General features: G+C 34.7%; 1 protein-coding gene across 2 annotated transcripts in view; it reads left to right on the forward strand.

The window, feature by feature from the left end:
• Window positions 1-25,185, forward strand: part of FER (FER tyrosine kinase) — a 395,460-nt gene that overhangs the window by 239,174 nt on the left and 131,101 nt on the right. For both annotated transcript variants that reach the window (XM_069492253.1, XM_069492254.1), the window contains 2 exons: window positions 14,396-14,452; window positions 22,959-23,074. In XM_069492253.1, coding sequence (XP_069348354.1) covers window positions 14,396-14,452; window positions 22,959-23,074 — 173 coding nt within the window. The remainder of the gene's footprint in view (window positions 1-14,395; window positions 14,453-22,958; window positions 23,075-25,185) is intronic.

Consider the following 25,185-nt stretch of genomic DNA (forward strand, 5'->3'; position numbering starts at 1 on the left):
AGAAGAAAATGTTAGAATTCTGTTTAGATTTATTTTTGCCCACATTATTTTAGTTTTTATTTATCTGAGATTGTCTTTATTTTCCATTCATTCTTGAAAGATAGTTTTATCACATTTAGTATTTGCAGTTGACATTTCTTTTTTTTCGACACTTGAAAAATACTGTGCCACTTCCTTCTGAAATCCATGGTTTCGGAGGGGAAATCTGCTGTCATTTGAATTGCTGTTCCCCTAGAGGTAATGTGTCATTTCTCTCTGACTGCCTTCAAGACTTCTCTTTCATCATCAGAAGTTTGATTATGACATGTTTTGGATTGGATTTATCTGAGTGTATCCTATTTGAGGTTCTGTCAGCTTCTTGAATTTGTAGGTTTGTGTCTTTCACCAACTTTGGTAAGTTAGTCATTATTTATTTGAATACTTTTTCGCCTCTCCTTCTAGCTCTGGTGATACAAATATTGGATCTTTTATTATTACCCACAAGTTCCTGATGCTCTGCTCATTTTTCCCCCAATCTATTTACTCTCTGTTGTTCAGATTGGGTAAATTCCATTATCTGTCCTCAAGTTCTCTGTTATCTTCACTTCACCATTGAGCTCATTCAGTGAGTTTTTAAATTTTCTGTTTTGTATTTTGTAGTTCTATAATTTGTATTTGGTTCTTTTTTTGTAACTTCTATGGCTGAAATAATCTGTTTTAATTTTTTTCCAAGAGAGTTTGTGATTATTATGTATTTTTGTGGCTGCTTTAAAATTCTTGTCATATAATTCCAACATCTGATCCATCTCAGTGTTGGTTGTCTTTCCTCATTCAGATTGTGATTTTTCCTGGTTCTTGTTATGATGGATGTCTTTTTTTTTATTGTACCCTAAACACTTAATATATTATGTTAGAAGACTCTGAGTCCTATTTAAATCTTTTATTTTTGCTGGCAGTCACTTTATTTAGGTTTAACATGCAGGTTCTGGCCTACCTTAGTGGGATGTGGTTTCAATGGCAATGTAATTTTCAGTCTTTGTGATGTTACTTTGTTTTGCTGTTTTATCTGGTGCCACTGGGCTTCCAGCTTGCTCCTTTTAGTACTGACGGAAGGATTTTCCTCAGGCTGGGCTACCTGATGTTTCACTGGGGGAAGGGTGTGTCAGCCCTATGGGGTTGTTTGGTAGACTTCCCCTTCCTGTAAGGGACAGACAGCACTTACTGGGCTGGGTGCTTATTGTGATGGGATTCTCTCTAGCAGCTAGGCATGCTGCCCTGTAACATTTTGAACAGGGTGTACTCTAAAAGTTTATTTTTAACTCATTTTTGGAGATGTACTTTCCTAAAGAAGCAATGCTAGCAATGATGATTGGGTTCTTAAATTTATCTATAATATATCCAGTGTATGGATCGTAACCACCATTTTACAAGGGCCTAATGGAATATGCCCTTATGCACTGAGAATTGTCTTAAAATTCCAGGTTTATATCTCCAGCCTCTCATCTCTTCCCTCTTCCCTTTCAGTATAGTTGTAACATTGAGTCCTATAGAGTGGTGGCTCCTGTGGCGTGTGGTTGAGAGACTGCTGCATGGTAGACTGGGAGAAAGTTAGTTGGCAATGAAATAGAAAAACAAACTAGAAAAACAAACTCTTCAATTTGAGGAGATGCTAGAAGAGAGCTGTTTTGGTGGAATGATGCCAATCTCCAAGCATAGGTAAAAGAAACATGGATGTTCCTCCCCAACCCCTATCCCCCACCCCTGCACATGTACACACACTCCCTGTGCCTCATTTTTCCACCCAAAACTACTTCCACTTAATCCTTTCCTTTTTCTCCCAAGGACCCCAGGGAGTGGCATAGATATTAATATTTTCTTTCCACAGACCCTAGATAGTATTTCTGACCATGTAAAGCAAGAACTTTATAGTTTTCTTAGTTTGGTAGCTTTTAGGAAGTAAAGGAAAAGTTATTCTGAATAATTTCAGAAACTTTTCAACCTTTTCTGTGAAGCCTTTTTTAGCCATCTTGATGATATTGACCATTTGTACCAGCTCTCTTGTGTGCATACTTCTTTCTTATCCTCTTTACTCTTCATGTGCTTATATCAAAGCCCTTGAGAATAGGAACCATGTTTAACTTATCTTTGAATTCACGTATCTTTGAATTTCTAGCACACTCCAGCTCACATACACAATAAAAACAGTAAGATGTATTTGGAGATAGGCTCTGAGCTGCCCTTCAGCTTCCATTCTTTGCCTGGTATGCTATTTCACTGTATTTTCTGTCTTTGAGTAAGGTGGCATTGTCTGGTATATTCTAGACTGCTTTTTGTATCTTCTTGTGTATTATATTGCTTCTCAAAGTGAGTCCTGAAAAAACCTTTTCCTAGTGGTTTCTTTGACTGTAGAGAGCCCATTTGTGTATATTATATGGGCTGCACCGAACCTGTTGTCTTGATCATTCTCTTCAGGAGTTATGCTTCCTCCATAAAGAGTAAAGTTATATTTCATTGTCTTATTGTTTTATCAGGAGCAGGGTAGGTTTAACAGTATCTCTGATTTATATTTAGAGTTTTCACTGTTCACCAATTAACCATTTCTTATTTGCATCGTTTTCAGAAAAAGAAAAAAAGAAGAATCTCAATTAATTTTATTTGCAATTCTGGGGCTAGAATGGAAGGAGTTTGAAGTTGTAAGCTATAATGAATCTATTGAATAGACTTTCAAATTTCAAATTAAACCAATTTCTGTAAGTTAAATATGCTTTCTCCATGATAGAACCCATTGTGATGCATTTGACTATAAGGAAGATTAATGTGTAAAAATTCTAATATAAGGAACTAGTTTGGAAATTAATGGTTTAGTTATGAATTTTAATCTCAATTACGTTTGAGAAATACTTTCCCTTTGATTCATTTTGTGAAGCATTTTAATAAATTGTCTCAGCATCTCTTTCTACCTTTTGTTCATATTAACTAGTTAATTTCTGAAGGTCATAGTTTTTATGAACAATAAGAAACAAAGTTTGAGTTAGCAAATAGAATTTTCATGGTATTGTAGTATAGAATATGGTGCTAAGATTGGATAAACCATTAAGAGAACTTCTGATCCTTTTTGTTGCTGTCTTTAAACTTTCATTCGTCTTTTCACTTTGAAATTCTTATGTAAAATGTGACAAATAACTCTGGCTAATTGAATTCATTTCTTATCACTTATTTTGTGTCAAAATTATTCATGCTTTCCTAAAAGTATATCATGTATAAAATTTCCACATTCATGAATGTAATTTTATATCTTGAAACCAAATTCCATCATTCCTAAGAAAATAGAATTATCTGAGATGAGAATATTGAATTTAATTAGCAAATTTCACTTTATAGGCAACTTTTAAGTGTCCTGAGTATTTAAACAATTCAGTTTGAAAAAAATATTGTCTTCAGAAGATTTTTTATGAGATACTGAAATAGTTTTTTAGCATTGTCTGTGATTGTAATTTTTACTGAACATGCTAAAACTTTAGTTATCTATTTAGATATAGATATCAAGTGAAGTCTCATGGATTTTTGAAAAAAAATGTGAAAGCCATTTTATGCTAGTACTGTTAAGTTTAGTTAAAGAATATGGAACTATGAAAATAGTATTACTGCTAGAGTGTGTTGGAGTACTTAACTTCTTCCAAGTGATGAACCCCTATTAATTGAGGGTAAATTCCAGATGCATATTTATGTGTCAGAAATCTCATACCTAGAGGTAGACAAAGCATAGCATATATGTACAAGATATTACATAAGAGGTTCAGGATGAGTTCAGTAAAAAGAAAACTATCACTAAATATTAAGTGAATTAAGATTTTTAAAAACTGAAATAATATCTATAAGCTATAGTAAATATGTTTAGTCCACCAAACTCATATTGTTATTGTTTAGCTTACCTGTTAGAATTGCCCATTGAGTTTTTTTCTTTTTTATTGTTTTTCTTGAGACAGAGTCTCACTCTGTCACCCTGGGTAGAGTGCAGTGCCATCATCATAGCTCATTGCAACCTCCAGCTCCTGGGCTCAATTGATTCTACTGCCTCAATCTCCTGAGTACTGGGACTACAGGCAGGCACCAACATGCCAGGCTAATTTTTCTATTTTTAGTAGAGACTAGACCTTGCTCTTGGTCAGGCTGTTCTTGAACTCCCCAGCTTAAGCAATCTTCCCGCCTCAGCCTCCCAGAGTGCTGGAGCCAGCTGTAAGCCACTATGCCTGGCCTGCTTTTTTTTTCTTTATTGAAGTAGGTATAATAGATGTTAACTTTGAAATTTAAACAAATTTTTCCCTATATTTAATGAGTAGTTTGGACCTGACATACAAATATGTATGTGAGAGGCTTGGAGTAAAGGTGAAGAGAGAGTGAAGAGGGAAGTTTGTACTCTGGTAAAGACAAGATTTGGTAAGAACAAGAAGGACAGGAAAGTCTGTAGAAGAAAGATAAATTAAGATTCTCAGTCTTCAAAAAGATCAGGCTACGTCTATGATAAAGGGCTGCCAATAACCTGTTCATCTCCTTCAGGCCTTTCAGTGTACTCTGGCCAACTTCCAGTTGCAGATATCTTCATTTATGACCTCTTTACTAGGTCCACAGAAGACCATGCCTGCCACAAGAATTGCCAGGAATTAACACTCTTTCTCTAGCAGCTCTCAACCAATGAGACTTGGGAGTTTGTGTGTGAATACCCATTGGGGACGGAGGATATTTCTGAGGCTTGTGGCTTGTCTCATTTTCCAGAGTTTGCCCTGCTCAGGTGGCTGGATTAATAGCTTACCATATTGGATGTTTCTGCTTCCCTACATCCTTACTTCTGTTTCTTGCATTCCCAAATTAACTACTATATGCATTTTGAATCCTTGTCTCAGAGTCTGCTTCTGTGAGAATCCAACCCCTAAGACAGGAGCAGAAGCTCCATCACACCTAGAAATTACTAGAACTAGATTCATCAGCCTCAGCCAACTTCCCAGAAGGGCAGCGAGTCCATTTCATTCATTCCTTCCTTCCTTTTTCTTAATTTCACTTGCAAGTTAATTAATAAATAAATATTGTTTACTTAGACCATTAGAAGGTACATTGTAGTATAGTTTCTTGGGTTCACGAGACCACAAAGATCTTCCAATGATTACCAAAGTACATAATTTCTATCTCCTGAATATCTCTGAAATAAATCTGTCCCATGGGATTTTTATTAATACTGTTATTAACAAAGATGACCATGAGATCTGCAGAGGCAAAAAGGAGAGCTTTATTTGCTAAAAAGAAACAATCTGCAGATCGAGGAGAGATAGAGCATTAGGCATAAAACAAAAGTGCAGTCCAAGAAGAGGTTGGAGAGTTATTTATTACGAAGGCAAAAACCACAGGGCAGGGCAGAGGAGTCAGAGGAGTGAGGAACAGAGTCTTGACTGGATGACCTTTAAGCCCCAAATCACTAGTCTCTCTTAATTGGACGATTCCAGGTGGTCCGTGAATTGGCATCAGGTGGTCTTTAGGTGGTCATTTGAGGAATTTCCAGCTGTATTTGTTTCCAGGAAATATTCTTTGACTTGGTTGTAGAAAAACAGATTTTGCAACACTTTCCAAGGACACAGAGAGCATGACTGCTCCCCCACCCTGTCATGGCCTCTTGGTTCTGCTTTTAACTTTTGAGCCACAGAGAGTCCATCTTGCCTGTCAACTGAGGGCATAATTTGACACTGTCTTAGATTGTGATGTCACTGTAGGGTCAAAGAGAATTTTCTTCCCCTTCTGAATGTTCAAGCCTAAGTCTGTTGAAATGAATTGACAATAGAGAGATTAACAGGAAAAAAGGTATACAGATTTATTAATTTGTACATGGACGTGGGACATGGGAGTCCTGCACATACGTGATTCAAAGAAGAGCTAGATGACTCAGGTTTTTATACCATCCTGAGGTTACAGAAAGAGTAGGGGCTTGGGGCTTCTCAGGGGAAGGTGGTATCATGTTATGGGAGAGTGAAGGGAGGAAAGCATGGCGAGCGAAGGCTTGTCTGGTTATACAGATGAAATCTTTCAGGTAATCTCAGAGCTGCTCTCAGAAAGTATAGATGGTAGCCTGTGGTAAAACTGTCAGACCTTTACAGATGTCAGGCCTTTAGTCTCTTTTTCCTGTGAGTTAATCTTTCCTAGATCCAGATAAGGAAGATAAAGGGAGACCTCAGAGAAAGCCTGTTTGCTTCCTCTGTTCACCGATACAGATTTCCTCTCCAGATATAAATCTCCCCCACAAAGAACAGCTTTTCATAGCTATTCCTATGTTTGTAGCCCCTCTGAATAGCCATCTTCAAATACGCCGAAGAAATATATTTTGGGGTGGCATAATTTGGTTTCTTTCATCATCATCAGTTACATTGTCATTTTAGTCAATTTAGTTAATTTATCTACCTTCTGTTCAAGGGTATGAAAAATGAGTAGTCCATGAAACATTCAATATCCAGTAATAGGATTATTTGCCTACATAATTTAGACATATTTTTATTCTCCAGTGTCAGAGGAATTTTTGATATAAATATTTGATGCTGCAAAAGTATAAACAACTCTATAATAAAGAGAAGTAACATACAGGAAAAAATTACTTTTACGTTTTTGTTATATTCCAGTCTCTTAAACCCACTTGTAATGCAGTGATTTATTGATTTTTTTTAATGCAACACAAACACCTACATATCATTAAAGTATAATTGCTGCTTATTATCAGTCCTGAGTTCCTAAAGATCATTATTATGTTAAGCTAGATTCATACAGAATACCCATGGTTTAATTTTTATCATTATGAAGCAATGTTTGAAAAATTTAGCCAGGTGCAGTGGCACATGTGCCTGTAGTTCCAGCTACTTCGGAGGTTGAGGTGGAAGGATCACTTGAGCCCAGGAGTATCAAGTCCAGCCTGTACATCACAGTGAGACTTTCTCTCTAAAAATAAATAAATATTGGGGGGGAGGGAGAAAAATTTGAAAGACTCCTAGTTATTTACTGCATTATTATGTGAATTTTATGGTTGACCTGCAGCTTTGACCGATAACCTTCATTACATAAATAAGGTATGTCATTTAATTTGTACAAAATACAAATATCAAATGTTAACTTTAGCTCTACAGTAGCTAAATTATCTACTTATCATTACTACTAACAAGATATGTCAAAAGACAGCCTCAGTAAAGTGGCCCATAAAAATACAAAAACAGAACACCTCAATTACTGAAACTTCCCTCAGAAAACTGGAATGTATTATTGAAAAGCTCAATGAAAGCCCCAACATTTTTTAATAAGTTGAGAATGTCTATGCCTTGCCACATTTTTCTTCCTAGAAAATCACTTTTTTTCATTAGCAATTATGAAATGAATTGTTATATTTTAGAAATAGAAAAAGAATCTATTTCCTGGATCATAATTAGTAATTCAATGAACATACTGGGATAAGGTATATTAGTAAAATATATTTATGCTACTAAATAATTAAATAAAATTTGAAGATTGTGATAACACTTTTCTTTATTTCTTTATGTAACATACAAGCAAAAAGTTGGGGTAAGATGTACATACATTTTAGAAAGCTATATAGGTCTCAATATATTGTTATTTGTCATAATTTAACCATATACAGTCACACACATATACTTAATGCCCACGACATATATTTCAGAAATGTTTAAAAATTACTTTACATGAAAAAAATGATAGCAGACATACTAGACATTTAACATTGGAAAACCTGGCCTTCGAGAGAATGTAGTTTTCGTCTTCAAACACATGATATGCGGTTAAATAGTAGACAGAAGAGATGCATCCTTTGTGTCTCTGGTACTAGAACCAATTAATAGAAGGTAATTATGAAAAAGATTTGTGAGAGTTAGAATCATTCAACTTAAATTAGCTTTGTTGATAAAGTAGTGTATTCCTTATCACTGGGTGTTTTAGTGATTTTTTTTTTTTTTTTCCAATTGCCTAAAGTCATGATTCTCATCTGTGAGTAGCAATATTCAATAAAGGTTTGTGGAATGAGAGGATGACCAAATAGTTGGATAGATGATAACTGTCAGGGAAGGAGATTGGGTTAGATGTTTCTGTAGTCCTTTCCAATTCAAGTTTCTCTGGTGCTTTTATTCCAATAGAGTCAGAAGGATACACTCGATAGCGAGAATGGGCTACAATGATGGAGCTTAAGTGTGCCTCACATAGACAGACAATTACTCAAGGGGTTAAAGTAATCCAGGATTGTGGTAAGGTTTTACAGATGCTACTGGTACTGAGCTGTCCTAAGAAACTCATTGTCTTAACAATGAGTAAAAAGTCTTTTTTGAATTTAAATTTATTATCTACTAATTAACACTAAATACGTCTCATAAAAGTAAATTTAAAAGTTTACTTAACTGTTAAATCAGAATTGCCCATTGCTTATTTTCTCTATTAAAGTATGTATAAGTGGTATTACTTTTGAAAGTTCACATTTGTCTCTGCATTCAATGGGTAGTGGTACTCTATAGTATTTTCTAACTCAATTATGGAGGCCACAAGACTTTCAGAAATAAAATATAAATAAACTTGACATATCCCATACCCTTGAGTGAGAAATGTTGCCATGGCAACCATGTTTTAAAACTGTATTTAAAACTACCCATGGGAAAAATAATCTACGCTTCCAATAGAGGCTTCTAATTGGGACTTGGACAATTACTTATATTTATAGTTAGAGAATAGGTTGAAATTCCAAGTGAGAAAGCTGAAATCAATCTTATTGCCATAGAGATGGTTGGGAAGAGGTATGTTGCTGAGGATTTTGCAAGGTGTGCTTTAGGCAAAATCCCCATCTCTCCCAAACTGAGGTGACTCAAGCCCATATGTTCTTTGCTCTTGAGATAAGTCAATTCTCAGAGTTTCTTTCTTCACTGATCCTCTAATTATATAATCCAATAAAAAACCATTTTGGAATCTATTTATAATAGTCATAGGTCTAAATGGGACTTGAGACCTGTGAACATTTCACTTCTAGGGTAGTTCTACAATTTGTCATGAATTGGCTTTTTGTCACTATAGCACTCATTTATCATATATTGTGGATGAACATTTAGGATAAAAAGTACATGGCATTTATTCAGGTTACAAACATATGCTCTATTGTTTGATTCTCTTCTTCAGTTACGTGATTTAATATTCTTATGTATATGATTTAGACTCAGAAAATTTTTGCATTCAGTTTTAAATGTAATGTTTCTTAACTGATGTCTTTAGTATAATAAAGGGAAAGCAGAATATGTTAGAATACTGGACTAGGAGACAAAAGATTGAAGTTCTTATCCCAGCTCTGTCACTTAGTATCTCTCTGACCATGGACAAGATTTTACTCTCTCAACAAGCAAGTGTATGTGGGAACATGTTAAAAACATGTCCCCAGCTGTACCTTATGAAGTTTGGATTTCAGACAAGTGGAAATACTTGCCTTTGTCTTTTACTGTAAGCTGATTTTAAATCTACTTTTCGCAGTTCTAAAAAATTACTCTCATTAGTTGAGGAAACACAGAAGTGCATAGTTTTTTCTAATGTATTCATATCTTAGAGATGCCCTCCATCCTCCCTTTAAAAACAAGACCTTCAATTTAGACCAAATAATTTGATATTTCAAAATGTCTATCTTTTGGTGTTAAGAGAGAATTGATAAATGGTAAAAGTGGATATTGATTTCTTTTACCATAATGATATATTAATATTCATGAATTAACATGAGGAATAGAATCCTAATATTAAGAACATGTCAAAAGTCTAAGTCAATCTGTTGTAGTTTCAAGATCAGGCAAATTTAACCATTAGAGTTTTGAACATAGGTCTGTGGATATTCCTGTATGGTCACAGATCACTAGCAAGCAGATGAAACATTAACTAAAACTGTTATCAACTCTATTCATTCCTAGTATAATACATCTTTTATTTTTATGTCTGTACTTTATTGATGATTTATACTTTATTAAAACCTTTATTTTCAATTATTAATAAACTTGTGAAGTAAGAAAGCAAGCTACTATTCTTGGAATAGACTAAGAGATAGTCTGCTTCCATTCCTTCTGCTCTTTTTTTCTAGATTTGAAAAGGTTGGAAAAGTCTCCTTACGCCTTTGCAGAAAATATAGCAAAGATAGACACCAGAAATATGTGGTTCAATCACTTTTAGAGATACCAGCTCTGGGGCAGTTGTTAAGGAGTGAGCTGCAGCTCTTTTTGGCCATAGCTTCTGAGTGTAATTTTTCTTTCCTTTGGAGAGAAGTGGGGAAGAAAAGAAGTCAGAAAAAATAAAGGCAAAGTTGGGGATCCAGGCTCCTTAACCGACTCTCCATTTTCCAGCCCCATGTTACTTAATGTCCATGTGCCCTAATTTACTTTTGAATTGCCTTCTGATACAGTTTCAGAGGCATAGGTGAAGCTTAATATCATCCTATAACCTAAGTTGCTTACCTTTATCAGCCACTCAGCAGCCTCAGTAGGAGTGAGTATTCATTTCATATCTAAGGTGGGACTTTGGTAGTTCCCCCTTTTCAGGTTTATCTGTTAAGTACTCCTACCTTAATCCAATTGAACAGATTGGGAGTTTGCCCCTCTGTGCACATTTCTACAAAACTACAGCTACCAAATTCTGATCAAAACAAATAGCCACTGAATTCCCTTCGGTACTTTGTTCCTCCCTCTTACATACTGAGTCACAAGTCTTTATTTATTTATTTTATTTCAGCTTATTATGGGTGTACAAAAGTTCAGGTTATATATATAGCCCATGTCCCGCCTATCCCCCTGAGTCTGAGCTTCAAGCGTGTCCATTCCCCAGACAGTGTGCATCGCACTCATCATGTAGGTATGCACCCATCCCCTCCCCCCACACAAGTCTTTATTTTTAATGTAAATGTTTTTTTAATAAATAATAATTGTGTATATTTATGAGTTATGAGTACAATGTGATATTTTGATATATGCATGCATTGTAGAATGATTATATGAAGCTAATTAATATATCTAGCACCTCACATACTTACCATTTTTTGGTAGTGAGATCATTTAAAATCCATTTTTTAAAGCAATTTTGAAATATACAATGTAATACATTCTGGTCACTTTGCTTTCAATAGATCTTGAAAACTTACTTCTCTCACCTAACTGGCACTCTGTACCCTTTGGTCAACTTCTTCCCATTCCCCAGCCACCCCTCCACCCCACACACACCCCCAGCCTCTGGTAACCATCATTCTACTCTCTACTTTTGTAAGTTTGTGAGTCATAGGTCTTCACTCTGAGGTTCTAGGCACCTCAAACTTCTGTGTTATCTTCATTTTGGCAAAAACAGATTAAGAGTAACCTTATTCTTGACTGACATCCCTTCGGTTTTAGTTTTGTTGTTGTTGTTATACATTTAGCTACCTTCCCTTGCCCTGTATCTACTAATGTGCTTTTCAGGTTATTTTTGTGACCACAGGCCAGGTAACAGCCATTCTGGAAACAATGAGGATGCTACACCCCAATCCCCCAATAGCACCCCTTACCTTTCTCTCAAACAATACCTTACCCATTGTTATTTAAATGACAGAGTCAGGAGGCCTTTCAGTGTACCATCCCAGTCACCAAGTGCAAAGATTTCCCCAGTTTAAGACATTTAAAAAGGTTACCAAACTTCACTGAGTATCCTCACACAAGGCTTATTTGAAAGGAAAGAGTACAGCTCAGACAACCATAGAATGTCTGAGAAACATCCCAGATACAAAGTCCCCAGGGGCCCTAATTTACACCCAGAGCAGGCCGAGTCTGGGATTGATCTCTAGTGCCTTCAAAGACATGTTTGGGGGATTTCTGTGTTGGTTTGTTAGTTTGTTTTACATTGCATCCTGCATTTTCAGTGTCGTACAGGGGGAGGGTGGGGCTGAACCCACCTAAGTTATCATCGTCTATAGTGGAAAAACTCTCAACATAGCAAACTGCTATTTGTTTTCTAAATAGAGTTATTACTTAGAATAATAATTCTCCTGTCTGCCAGACTACTACATTCTTTTGATGAATAACATTTGACCATATATATGTTGCAGCGGGCAGGGGGCTGGAATTAAACCCCAAAAGTGCTACTCAAATGGAAGGTGTCGCCTTTTTTATTTTTAGTGTTTTTAAAAAGTCAACTTTGTAGATATATAATTTATATACAATAAAATTTTTCAAAAGTTTTAAATATATAGTTCAATGAAGTATCAAGAAATTGAACATTTCCATAATTCCCAAAAGTTGCCTCTTTCCGCTTTGCAGTCAGTCCTTCCCAACTCCTGCCACAGGCAACCACTTCTCTGATATCTAGCACTATAGATTAGTTGTCCGTGCTTAGAAATTTATGTAAGTGGAATTCTTATATATGTATGTAAAGTATATCTGGATTTCTTAGCTCATCAAAATGATTTACAAATGCTCCATTGCATGTATCTGTAGTAAGTTCGTTTTTATTGCTGAATAGTATTCAATTGTTTGAATATGCCAAAATTTGTTTATCAGTTCTTTTTTTGATGGACGCTGGAGTTGTTTCTAGTTTTTGGCCATAACAACTAGAGCTGCTTCAAACATTTTTTGATGAGTTTTTTTGTGGATATATGTCTTCATTTCTCTTGGGTTAATACCTAGTAGCATAATTTCCGAGTCATATGGTTGGTGCATGTTTACCTTCATAAGAAACTTCCAAATTATGTTCCAAATGGCTGTATCATTTTGCATTCTCACCAGTAATGTATCAGGACTCCAGTTGCTGCATATCTTTACAATCTCATGTTATTTTTAATCTTTTTAATTTTAGTATTATAATGCGTGTGAAGTGTCATCTTACTGTGGTTTGTATTTTTATGGTCCTTTTGTCTAACGATGCTAAGCATCTTCTGATGTGCTTATAGTCTATTCTTCCATCTTTAAGTGTTTTTTACATAATTTCTTGAATGTACGTTGTTTTTGTCATTGAGATATAGTTCTCTTCTCTGTATGTTCTCCGTATTATTTCTTCATCTGATATAAGTACAGTATTGCAAAAATGCTCTACCAGGTTGCAGTTTGCCTTTTCATTTTCAAAATGATGCCTTTGGAAGAACAAATGTTTTAATTTTTATGAAGTCCAATTTTCATTTCTTTCTTCTATGGTTAGTGCTTTTTGTACCTGCTAAAGAAAGCTTTGCTTACTGACTTGGTTGTGAAGATATTCTCCTATGTTTTCTTCCAGAACCTTTATAGCTTTCACTTTATATTTAGATAGAAAGACCATACATGTACATAAATTGTTGCATTTTTAAAAATCCAGTGTTGTCCATAGCTATCCAGGACATTTTAAAATCCTAGTTAAGGTGGGTTTTTACTTCAAGATGTCTTATTACTTGTTATAAGTTCTACTATAATTCATAATACGTTTCAATATGTCTTTGTAATAGGAAAAAACTATAACATTAATGAAAAACCTGAATCATGAATAAAATACATTGATATCACTCCAGGGTTAGATTCCTCCTCTTTCTCCTTCTGCTTCCTACTCCCCTCCTTTTTCCTTCCCTTTCTCTTTCTTCTTTCTTTCCTCTTTCTCTTTCTCTCTCCCTCTCCCTCCCTCTCCCCCTCATTTTTTCTCACTTCGTTCCTTTTTCTTTCCTCCATTTAAAAAAATTTTTTCTCCCTTACTAATGTGATTATGTTGTGTGGTTTAATAGCTGAGATGTTTTTAGATGATAAAATATCCTCTAACTAGTAATCAGTTTTTGAGATTAGTGGGATTAATGGGATGCTCTTTTATAATGGCATATTTCCATCACTGGCCTTGTGCACCCTAGTGATATTGTAATTGACGTTGGTCGCTTTATTATACCACAGAAAATTACCTAGAAAAGATAGGGGACTACATGCAGAGTCATAGACAGCTATAACTCATGGCCAGTTTATATGTGGAAAAATTAGCTCTTAGTAAAATGGTTTGAGTAGAAAAATAATTCTCTAAGATCAAGTCAGAATTAAAAATTTTGCATTGTAAGATGAAACCCTCATGAAATTATGACAAAACTTTTTTTGAAATGACATATTATAACATAACGTAAGCTTTATGGTAGGTAGAAAGTGCATACTGTGTTCTGGTTACTGTCATTTTGAAGCCTGAGATTTCTGATTGAAGTTTTATGTAATGTGGATTTTAATATCCTATTGTGTAGTAACATTTCTTAAACTTGTTTTACAGCATCTTGAGGTTATAACTTCTTAGTGTGCTATTGACTGAGTGGTCTGAATGAAGTATCCCTTTAGGTCTATTTCCCACTGCCTCAAATGCAACCTTTACAGGAAGTGTACTCTTGCTTGTACTAAACAACTATTCTTTTTCTTTGGTGCAGGATAAGAAATGGATTCTCAATCATGAAGATGTCACATTGGGAGAATTACTGGGCAAGGTATGTAATGAACTGAGCAAAATAGCCAAAAGTCTCTGTATTGATCAAGAACTCTGCAGATTTTTTCATTTTCTTCAAAGTTTTTCTTATAATCCAGCATTCACGTTAAACGTTACTACATACAATACTACATTCATTCTAAATACTGTGATGTTCACTGAAATAGATGTGTGAAAATCTTTGAAATATTTCAGGAGGATTCTTAACTTTTTAAAATAGTATATGTGTGTTTTCCCATGGAAGAACTAAAAGCCATAATCATTTTATTATAGTGCAGTAAAGCCAAACTAGTGAGCTGAGATTTGAAAAGAAACTGAGAGCTAATAAAAGTCTAAATAAACACCTAATAGTGTTGTTTCATTTGTTTCTGGTTATATGTGATAGTTTAGAAAAAATGAAATACTGCTCCTTGGGATTTTAGGATTCTGTATAGAATTGCAGTATATAATAACACTGGAAACATATTTCATTATAAATATTCATGTCGTAACAAGCTCTATTAGTGGTCAGAGAAGGCAGCTATATATAAAGTCCCTTTTCCAATCTAGCTGGAAGTTTCTTTCAACTCATAGGCTATATGAAAATATATCTAACAATGGCAGAAATTTGGTAATCAGATAGACTATTTGAAAATTTATTAATTTTTTATTTATAATTGAGTTCCAATGAATAAATATTAACTTTTTGGTCAATGACTTAATTAGTGATATTTCCATATGAAAGTAGGAATTAAGTTTAGCTTCATGGTGTGAAAAATAGTATAAAATACATATACTTAGGGAAAGCTAACATAAATTTATGAGTGATCAAAACCAGATCTAATTAAGTCTCAGCATTTTAGATAAATGATTATTTATAACTTTTTTGATTCATATGTAAAGTTGATGAATTGACTATTTTTTAATCTCTGTTGAGAAAGTGAGTCTTAGTCAAAATAATCTACTTTGCAGGATTCTTATCACTTATTTAAAAATATCTTTTCTAAATGGAAGCATCAAAGTGCTATTGGAAAATAACTTTTTATTGGCTTATTTAGTAGATAAGTTCTAAAGAACCTCAAGGTAAAAGCAATAGCTGGTGTATTTATTTTGTCATACTCTCCTCAGTGTTAAGGAAATATTCTTTCTTGTCATTGCACTAAGTCAGTAACTCAATAGCAGTGATTGGGTCAAAAGTTATTACAAAGAAATTAATTTCCATGATAATACAATTAAATAAATTATAAAACTATACCACTTGCTGAAATAGAATATGTTGAAAAGGACAGATTTTTCAGTACTAAAGAAATAATATTTTCAGTTAAACAGAAATATTTCAATTATTTTTATGTTTAGTTTACTTTGTAAAGTATGGCTTATCAGGAGAAACTTAGCTTCTTAGTAAGGCTGGTTGAAAGAAGAATTATTTTCTCATTGACAAGTAGCATGTCAGTGTCAATAAAGTTAATCATTTTAAATAAAAGACTATGACATCTAGAGAAACTACATAGTTTAATTTCATCTAATATTTTGAGTACTATAAAATCTGTCATTTTATATATTTCACTACTGATTTTGAATGAATATTTACAGCTTTAGAATGCATGCATGATTAAAAGAGAATTAGCCATGGTTCCTATTCTTATGGACTTTGGAGTTATAATACAAGGTAATGGCAGGAACTCAATTTTTTTTTTTTTTTTTTTTTTTGTAAGAGAGAGGGTCTTGCTCTGCCACCCAGGCTCTGTAGTCCAGTGATGTGATCATAGCTCACTACAGCTTCAAACTTCTAGGCTCAAGCAATCCTCCCATCTTAGCCTCCCAATTAGTTGGGACTATAGGCATGTGCCACTGTGCCTGGCTAATTTTTTTTGTAGAGATGGGGTCTCACTATGTTGCCCAGGCTGGTCTCCAACTTCTGGCCTCAAGTGATCCTCCTACTGTGGCCTCCCAAAGTGTTAGGATTACAGGCATGAGCCGCCACACCTGGACTAATTTTTTTTCAATTCAGCAGTATGTTCTTTGTAGACTCTATTTGATATATAATTGATATCCAGTAAATATTTTATTCAGTCATCTAATATTTGTTGAATGCCTACTATGTACCAGGCACTCTTCTAGGTACTTTTCATAGTATCAGTGAACAACAGACAAAAATCTTTCCCTTATGAAGCTTGTATTATCTAACAGGGAAAGAAGCTTATGTAAGCATAATAGGTAAATTTTGTAACGTTAGAGGGTGCTAAGTTCTGTGAAAAGTGTAGAGGGGTTGGGAGGGCTATTAGTTGGAGTTGCAGTCTTTTAACAGGAAATCTAGGTAAGCCTTATTAAAATGGTTACTTTTGAATTAAGACTTGAAGGACGTGAGGGATTTAGCTATGTGGACATCTGAGCGAAGAGGGCTGTAGGCAGAGGAAACAGCTAATGCCAAATTTGTTCGAGGAGCAAAGGTGACAGTTTGACTGTAACTGAGTAAGCAAGGGGAAGGAAAGAAAGTTGGTGAGGTGATGAGGGTATAGATCATATAGGGCCTTGTAGGCCATTGTAATAACTTTGGCTTTGATTATTAATAAAATGGTGAGCTGGAGTACAATTTTGTGTGGAAGAATGGCATGATCTTTTTAAAAAAGGTCACCCTGGCTGTTGTGTTGAAAATAGGCTGATGAGTTAGAAGGTTAGGAGGCAGTTGCACTTACCTGATTAAAAGATGATGCCAGATCAGGATGATGGCAGTGGAGGTGGTAAGAAGTGGTGAGTTCTGACATATTTTTGACATTGAACCTGTTAAATGTCCTGGTGGACTCTGTGTGGCATCAGAGAAAGAGGGAAGTCAGTTATAAGTGTAACAGCTTTTAGGAAACAAGAATAGGTGTTCAGTTTTGGATGAATTGAATTTTTCTATTAGACTTCCAAGTGGAGATGGAAACAGTTGAATATCAAGTCTGGAGTTGAGAAGAGAGGTCTGGGTCCCAAGTACAAATTTGGTAGTTGTTAGTATATAGATGGTATTTAAAACCATAAGATTACATGGTTTCAACAGTGAGTCTAGATAGAGAAGAGGATCAAGGATTGAGCCCTGGTCACCCCAACATTAAGGGGCTGGAGAAAAGAGAAGCAATTCTCAAAGGACACTGAGAAAGAGCAACCAATTAGGAAGGCAGAACCCAGGAGATATGATGCCTTGGAAGCCAAGAGGAGAAAGTATACCAAGCAAGAGAGAGTGATCAGTGTGTCAGATGCTGCTGAGAGGTTAAATGAGATAACAACTGAGAATTAACCTTTGAATTTAGCAATGAGAAGATCACTTGTGACTTCGCTGAACAGTTTCCTTAGAATATTTTAGGCAAAAGCCAGATTGGAATGGATTTAAGAGAATGGGAAGAAAAGAATTAGAGATAGCAAAGATGTAACTCTTTGAAGTGTTGCTGCAAAAGGAAGCAGAGACACAGGGCTGTAGTTTCAATAGGATGATTTGTGCTTTGATGATGTTATTGTTTAACCTGAGAGAAATAATATGATGGTTTGCAACTAACTGTTAATAATCTAGTGAAAAATTCAGGATAAAGAGAATTGAAAATTGCTAGGGTGACATCCTTGAGTAGGTAAGAGGTGATGAGGTTTAGCTCACAATGGAGGATTAACTTCAATAAAAGTACAATAGTTCATTTTTATAACAGCGAGGAAGATTGATAGGTGGGTAAGTATGAGGCTGAGAGTCCAGAAGTTCTTTTTAGATTGCTTTAATTTTTTCAATGAAGTAGGAAGCGAGATCATCAGCTAAGGATGAAAATGAGAGATTTGAGAAGAGCATAGAAGGGAAAACAGCCATCCAGAATAATGGGAGTGTCCAGAAATGTAATATGATTATTGAGCAGCATGATGGCCCCCCCCCCGAAGGTTTATATTCATGAGTTTAAAGTTAAATCAGTCACCATGGTTATAGTTTTTCTCCAGCCATGTTAGCTTCAAAGGTACAGAGTAGATAGAATTTTGGATTTAATCAGGGTTGTGGATTTTTGCCAAGGGAGTTCAGTAGATTAACAAAGGAACAGAGAAGTTGAGAATATATGGGAAGGCAAATGTAATTACTGATCATGGAATTTAAGGTAGACAGAGAAGGAGGAGAGGATAGTAACAGGGTTACGTACAGTAAAAAGTGATAGAATCTAAAGATTGGTGATTCCTATAAGGGCAAAGGATTTTTGGACTCTAGATATTAGAGGAAGTAAGTTAGATAGAAGCCAGCCAGAAGATGAGATGAATGAGATAGATATTATAGAGGAGTTACATTATTGGTAATGACAAAGTTTAAAGTATGACTCTAGAAAACAGATTGTAGTGCAAGATCATTGGAGGCTCAAGAAACGAGTTTGAAGGATTGGAAGGCCCTTTAAGTGCCTCATTGAAATTGCCAACAATTAAGGTAGGAGTAACATTATAGAGTGACAGTGATCCAAGAGCTCAAATTTTCTATAAGTGAAAGAAAATATTTTCAAATTCAGTAGATGACAGCCACAATGAGGGACAGTTGGTAATATAATCGAATAATAAAGTTTCAAAGCTAAGAGCTTTTGGGAATGGGGGAGGAAGAATGGCTTGAAGCCAGTGACAAGGAGCTAATAGAACACTTTATTCTACCTTCAGGGCAGTGATAGGATTATATGAGGAAAAAAGTCATCACTTTAGAGGGCAAAAGGAAGCTTATCCTTCATTTGAGCCTTTTCAAGTGAGAGCCAGGATTCTGTTAGAACAAGAAGGTAAAGGGAATGACCGCAGAATAGTTTGAAGATAAAATTTTGGTGATGATGGACCACATACTCCAGAAGGCATAGTGGAAGTTGGGGATAAAAGGGAAAGGAGAGCTATGATGACGCCATTGCACTCTAGCCAGGATGACAAAGTGAGACCTTGTCTCAAAAAACAAAAAACAAACGAACAAAAAAACATGGAAAGAAAGATCAAATAGAAATGTGCAGAATCTAACAAGGATAAACAGGGGGAGATGAAGATTAACCCAGGACCAAGATCATCCTATGTTGGCTGACATAAACAAAAAAAAGGGGCAAATGAGACTTGTTCTCATGTATTTAAGGTCAATAGCAGAGATAAAGTCATGCCTGTTCAATGATCGCAGTAATGAGTGCTCTAGACTTCCTCCTGACCTCTTTGGATAAAGAAAATGTGGTCTGAGGAGGTATAATCTTTTTCTCAGTGTTTGAAAATTCCCCCCTTGATTGCCATTGATAGATTTGAAATTCTCTGTGTAATGGTTGTTGACTTAATGTTTAAAATTTTCAAATGCCTAGTATGTGCCAAGACCTGTTATATAGGGCAGAAACCATTAGAAAAATACAAAGGGGCAATGGGGTGAAGAATGTTCAGGTACAAGAGACATAATTTGGGGAAGATCAAGAAAATCTTCATGAAGGAGTGACATAAGAAATGAACTTAAAGATGAGCGGTGGGGAATTTCCATGAAGAAAATAATGTACAAAAGGCATGGCACATATTTTGGGATCACTAAGTATTTGAATTTAGAACACACGTAACATTTGGGGGTTATAATGTGGAGCTATATAGAGGCTAAGAAAGTGGTGGCAATTGAAGGATGGATATTGAGCAAGATAGTAGTATTATAATCCAAGTTTTCTCTAGGAAAGATTAATCTGCTAGTGCTGCAGTAGATGGATTAGGGGGATGTGGGACTAAAGATGAGATCAGTTTAGGCAAGAAAATTGAGATCCTGAATCAGGGTTACCTTTCAGACATGCCAGGAGGAAAACAAAGTTTTATGGAGGTAGAGTCTGAATACTTAGAGGGAAAATGATGGTCCTAGCAAGTGAAATAAGTAATTCAGTCAGTAAGAATCTTTTGAGGGGTAAAATGATAAATTTTTAAAAAGCTGAATTATAAGTGCTTTAGAATCATTCAGGTAAGTAGAGGCCTGGCAGTAATCTTGTATTTTAATAATATCTATTCTCAGTTCTTTCTCTGATATAATATATAATTTGACAATTGGCGGGGGGAAACTCTTGAGAATAATAGATGTGAAGCTTAAATTTTCCTTTCTCTAATTTATGAAGAATGTTTACCATTAATGTGTTGAGAATTCAATGTATGTTTACTTTTCATGAAAAAGGATTGTTTTATAACTATTAAGAGTTACGTATTAGATTAAATAGTAAAAATTGAATACAGGACTCCTGTTATTTAAAAAGGCATTTAAAGTATTTAACAATAATTTTAAATTATATTAACAACCAATAGTTAAAGATATAAATTTTGAACTTGTAAATTTTACAAGTTAAGAGTTCATTTTAGAACTCTAAAATTCAACTAGCAGACTCTTAGTTTGGTGACTTCTTGCTCAACAATAACATTAAAGTTTATTATAATGTTTGCATATTGTGATTATAGCTATGTAAAAAATACGTAAGCATTACATAGACATAAAGGAATATTCCAAAATAGCTGTTACGCTGGTGTGATCTTCTCTGTAATATTTTGTTTTGTACTTACAATAAAAGAAAAATAAATTGGCTTTCAAAGTTTCATTTCTTCTTAAATACACTGTAAGTAAGGCATTTTATATCAAAATAGTTTCTAGACATAGAGTAAGGTTAGGAGTTCATACATTTGGTAGAAATTAGTTCATTACAGCTGACATTGACATTTGGGTAAGCACATCCTCCTCCTTAGTGCCTTTCAGATATTGACAGCCTGCAATAGTGGCCATTGACAGCCCCTCATCTGCCTTGGTTCCGTTGCCTTTGCCCATTCTGTCTTACTCTCACTTTCTTCCCCAATTGACATATGGTTGTGTGGAACAATACTAGCAGTTACTCCTCAGAATCTTTGCTTTATCTTTAAACGTTAATAGATAATTTTTAATCTAATATATAGGTCATTAAATATGAAATGTCCGATTTCAAATCAAAAGTTTAGTTTATTATATCTCAAACAAGAAACGGTACAATTAATGAAAGTATACACCTAAACTATTAACACAGTTTTGCTATCTTAATGGTAGCTTGTTTATACCAGCAGTGAAGAAGCCTGGAGAGCCAGTGGCAATGAAATCATGAAAGATATTGGCCACAGCCTATTGAGAATTGAATATTTTTCCTAGCAAGAAGTGGTCCAAAGCCTGGAAGAAGTGGTAGTCGGTTAGTGCAAGGTCTGGTGAATACGGTGGATGACAGAGAGTTTCCAAGTCTAGCCTCTGTAGTTTGAACAGTGTTGTTTGTGTGATGTGTGGTCGAGTGTTGTCTTGCAAGAGGATTGGCCTGTCTCTGTTGACCAGTCTCGGTTGCTTCATCACAAGCATCCTTGCTATTTCGTCTAATTGGTTGCAGTATACATCCACTGTAATTGATTGACCAGGTTTCATGAAGCTGTAGTGGATAATACCAGTGCTGGACCACCAAACGGACACCATTAGCTTCGTTGGTGAATATTCAGTTTTGGACTGTGTTTTGACCCTTCACCTATATCCAACTATTGTGCCGAATGCTTGTAATTACCAAAAAGAATCATTTTTTCATCACATATAACAATATAGTGTAGAAATGGTTTGCCTTTATGTCAAGACAGCAAAGAAAGGCAAGCTTCGAGACGATTTCTCTTCTGATGCTTGTTTCATTCATGTGGTACCCATCTATCCAGCTTCTTTACCTTGCCCATGGTCCGATATTGTTGGAATAATAACATCAAACTTTGCTGCTAATTTGTGGGTAAGTTGAGATAGATTTGCGTCCACTACAGCTTTCAGCTCATCATCATTCACCTTGGTCTCAGGTTGCCCCATAGGGCTCATTTTCAAGATTAAACTCACCAGAATGGAACTTCTCAAACCATCAGTGTACTGTGTGTGTTCATTAGCCACATCCTTCCCAAACACTTCATTGATATTTTGAGCTATCTGCGCTGCATTTGTTCCACGACGGAATTCATATTCAACAATAACACAAAATTTTGACTTATCCGTGGTTTCACAAAAATTGTACTGAAGAAACCTTTGAAAGATAATCACAAGCCAAACCATGTGTTTGAAAGAATAAGGATGCACCTTCACAATAAAAACAAAACAAGAAGTGTCAAAGTGAAATGTCAGAGATATCAACTGTCAAACTTAGTTCTTAAGGAAATTGGACATTTCATATGTAATAACCTTTAGTAATACAATGTAGAGCTTAGGGAGTAAAGGGAACTAGGTGGAATGAAACTAACTTCTGACGGCATCAGTTGGGGTTTCTCCTTTTATTATTTTTCTCTGTCAATTTTTTTCCTATTTCTTTTCTTGTAACTTCTCCTCTAGTGTCAAGCCTCCACATGGTTAGTGTGTTGTGTATAAAGTTGGAGAACTTGTAAAAGCAACATTACCAACCTTTATTTCCACTTAAAATTCTGAATAAAGCTAACAGAGTGCTTTGATTCACTCAGAATGCTTCATTACGTGCTTCCCCTGTATTTGGCAAAGACTTATGTGCTGTCACATACCCTAAACAATAATATATTTCTATTTGCAGGGAAATTTTGGTGAAGTATATAAGGGCACATTAAAGGATAAAACTTCTGTTGCTGTTAAAACATGTAAAGAAGATCTTCCTCAGGAGTTGAAAATAAAATTTTTACAAGAAGCCAAGTGAGTTTTCTAAAGTAATATAAAATTTGTATTTATAATGCAAATGAGTCATTAAAATGTAAGTTTGAAGACATCTTAACTTGTTTTTTGCTGAAGTAGAAGTAAGCACTTTCATTACCCTCATAAGTAAGCACTTTAACAACATGGAAACAAAAGGTTTTTGTTTTTGAGGTAAGACTGTAGATTGATTAGGCAATCTAAGTCAAAGAACCAGGTGTGAAAAAGCAATAAGTATTCTTTATCCTTAAAAAATATTACAATATTTTGCTTTTATCACACCTACATATATGCATATGTATATATGCAATACTATGATATTAAAAATGTTACTGTATTACATATATAACATATATACATTTAGATATTTGATTATGTCTGTCCTATCCTCCTTAGGTATTATGGTTTGATTTCTGTTTTTCCAGCTGTTAGGTTTCTTTTCTGAGAATCTCAAAGCTCTTCTTCAGTTTAGTGTCTGGCATGTGTTCCAAAATTTGTATATTGTTTCTTCTCTAGTTGATTTTCTCAGATGGTTGTTTTCTCTTTTTTCTGTTATTAGCTAAAATTTAATGTTTCACCTTGCTACCCCTGTGTTGCAGATAGTTAAAACTATTCTGTTAATAGTAAAATTGAGGATATACAACAAAACACAAAACAAATAGGTATTTTGGACAGAGTAAACTAAATGGGCTTATGGGTAGATGAATTGATAGATGAATGAATGGGTGGGAAAGAAGGAGGAGAATACATGGATCCATAGATTTTGTGGTGTAAAGGGAAAGTGCCGTGGGAGAATAATGCCATGGCAGTGAGAGAAATAGTCACAAATCCCATGGCACGGAACATTTTGATGTACATTTCTACATTAATATTCTAAAAATGAATATTGATGGCAATGGATTAAACTAGTTTAATGAACTCATTAAATATTATCTATAGTATAAAGTTGTACACCTTTCCATGTACATCAGTGGCAATTCAGAAAAAAATTCTGATGATAAAAGGCATGCTATCACAACTGAAATTCATAACCTCATTATTTTATAGTTAGTCATAGATAGTCTTAAGGTAAAAGTCTGTCTGTTATATTTTTTATAATATTTAAATTTATTGCTTTCCAACTTGCGATTGTTTTGTTGCAAACCAAAGAGTTTAATTTCATTTTGTAAAGTGAGATTATGGAGTTTAATGTTAAAAATGAAAATTATATCCATGCAAACTTCTGAGTGTCCTTTAATAGATTTTAGAGCTATATATTTAGATTGAATGTTACCTGAGTTTATGCTGACTATTTTGTGCAAATTTCTTTACTGAACAGTTTCTAACCTAAGAAGTAACATTTTGGATTAAAGTCAAACATACTTCAAACTTTCTTTTTAATTTCTAGTAGAAGTTGCAAGCTTGAAGTTATTGACAGAATATTTCCTTTATCTTTAGAATTCTTCCCACTCTGTCTTTTCATTTATAAATCATTATATTTTCTATCTAAGACATTTTTCTTATATCCTTGCTTTAGTTGTACATGGTACAAAACATAAATTTTTTTCTTCAAGGTAATTTTTTCATTCTCTTAGGAAAGATTACTGCAATTTTCAAATATGAGTGAATTTATAACTATGTCAATAGGATAATAAGTAATAAAATTTGGTAATAGAAATAATCAGGGCAGATAGGCCTCTGAGGAAATCTAATCTATTTTTAGCTTATTCTTAGAGTCCTATGGATGAGTCTATCTAGCCTACTTTTATAGCCCTCTGGTGAAATTTTATCTTATCCAAACTAAGTCTACTCTGCTTTAGCTTAAGTCTATATTGAAACTATTATTCTATTTTTTTCCCTTTTGCCAACTTTCTCAAAATTTCTGTGTTTTTACCATTTTGAAATTGATCATGATTATCAAAGTATTTAAATACCACAAAATCTAATGACGTGATTACACTGTGGCACTTACCCATATGAGATGATTTCTTATTTTTAAATGTTTTAAAATCAAGTATGTGCATTAAAAAAAAAATGCTACCCTAGCAGCTTACAGTTTTTGGTCCACTAATAGTTTTCAGCTATACTTGTGTGGTTGTGGCTAAAACCAGATACAACACTTTAAAGAGAGTTCT

This window comes from Eulemur rufifrons, chromosome 17 (assembly GCF_041146395.1).
Source record: "Eulemur rufifrons isolate Redbay chromosome 17, OSU_ERuf_1, whole genome shotgun sequence".
NCBI classification, from domain to species: Eukaryota; Metazoa; Chordata; class Mammalia; order Primates; family Lemuridae; genus Eulemur; species Eulemur rufifrons.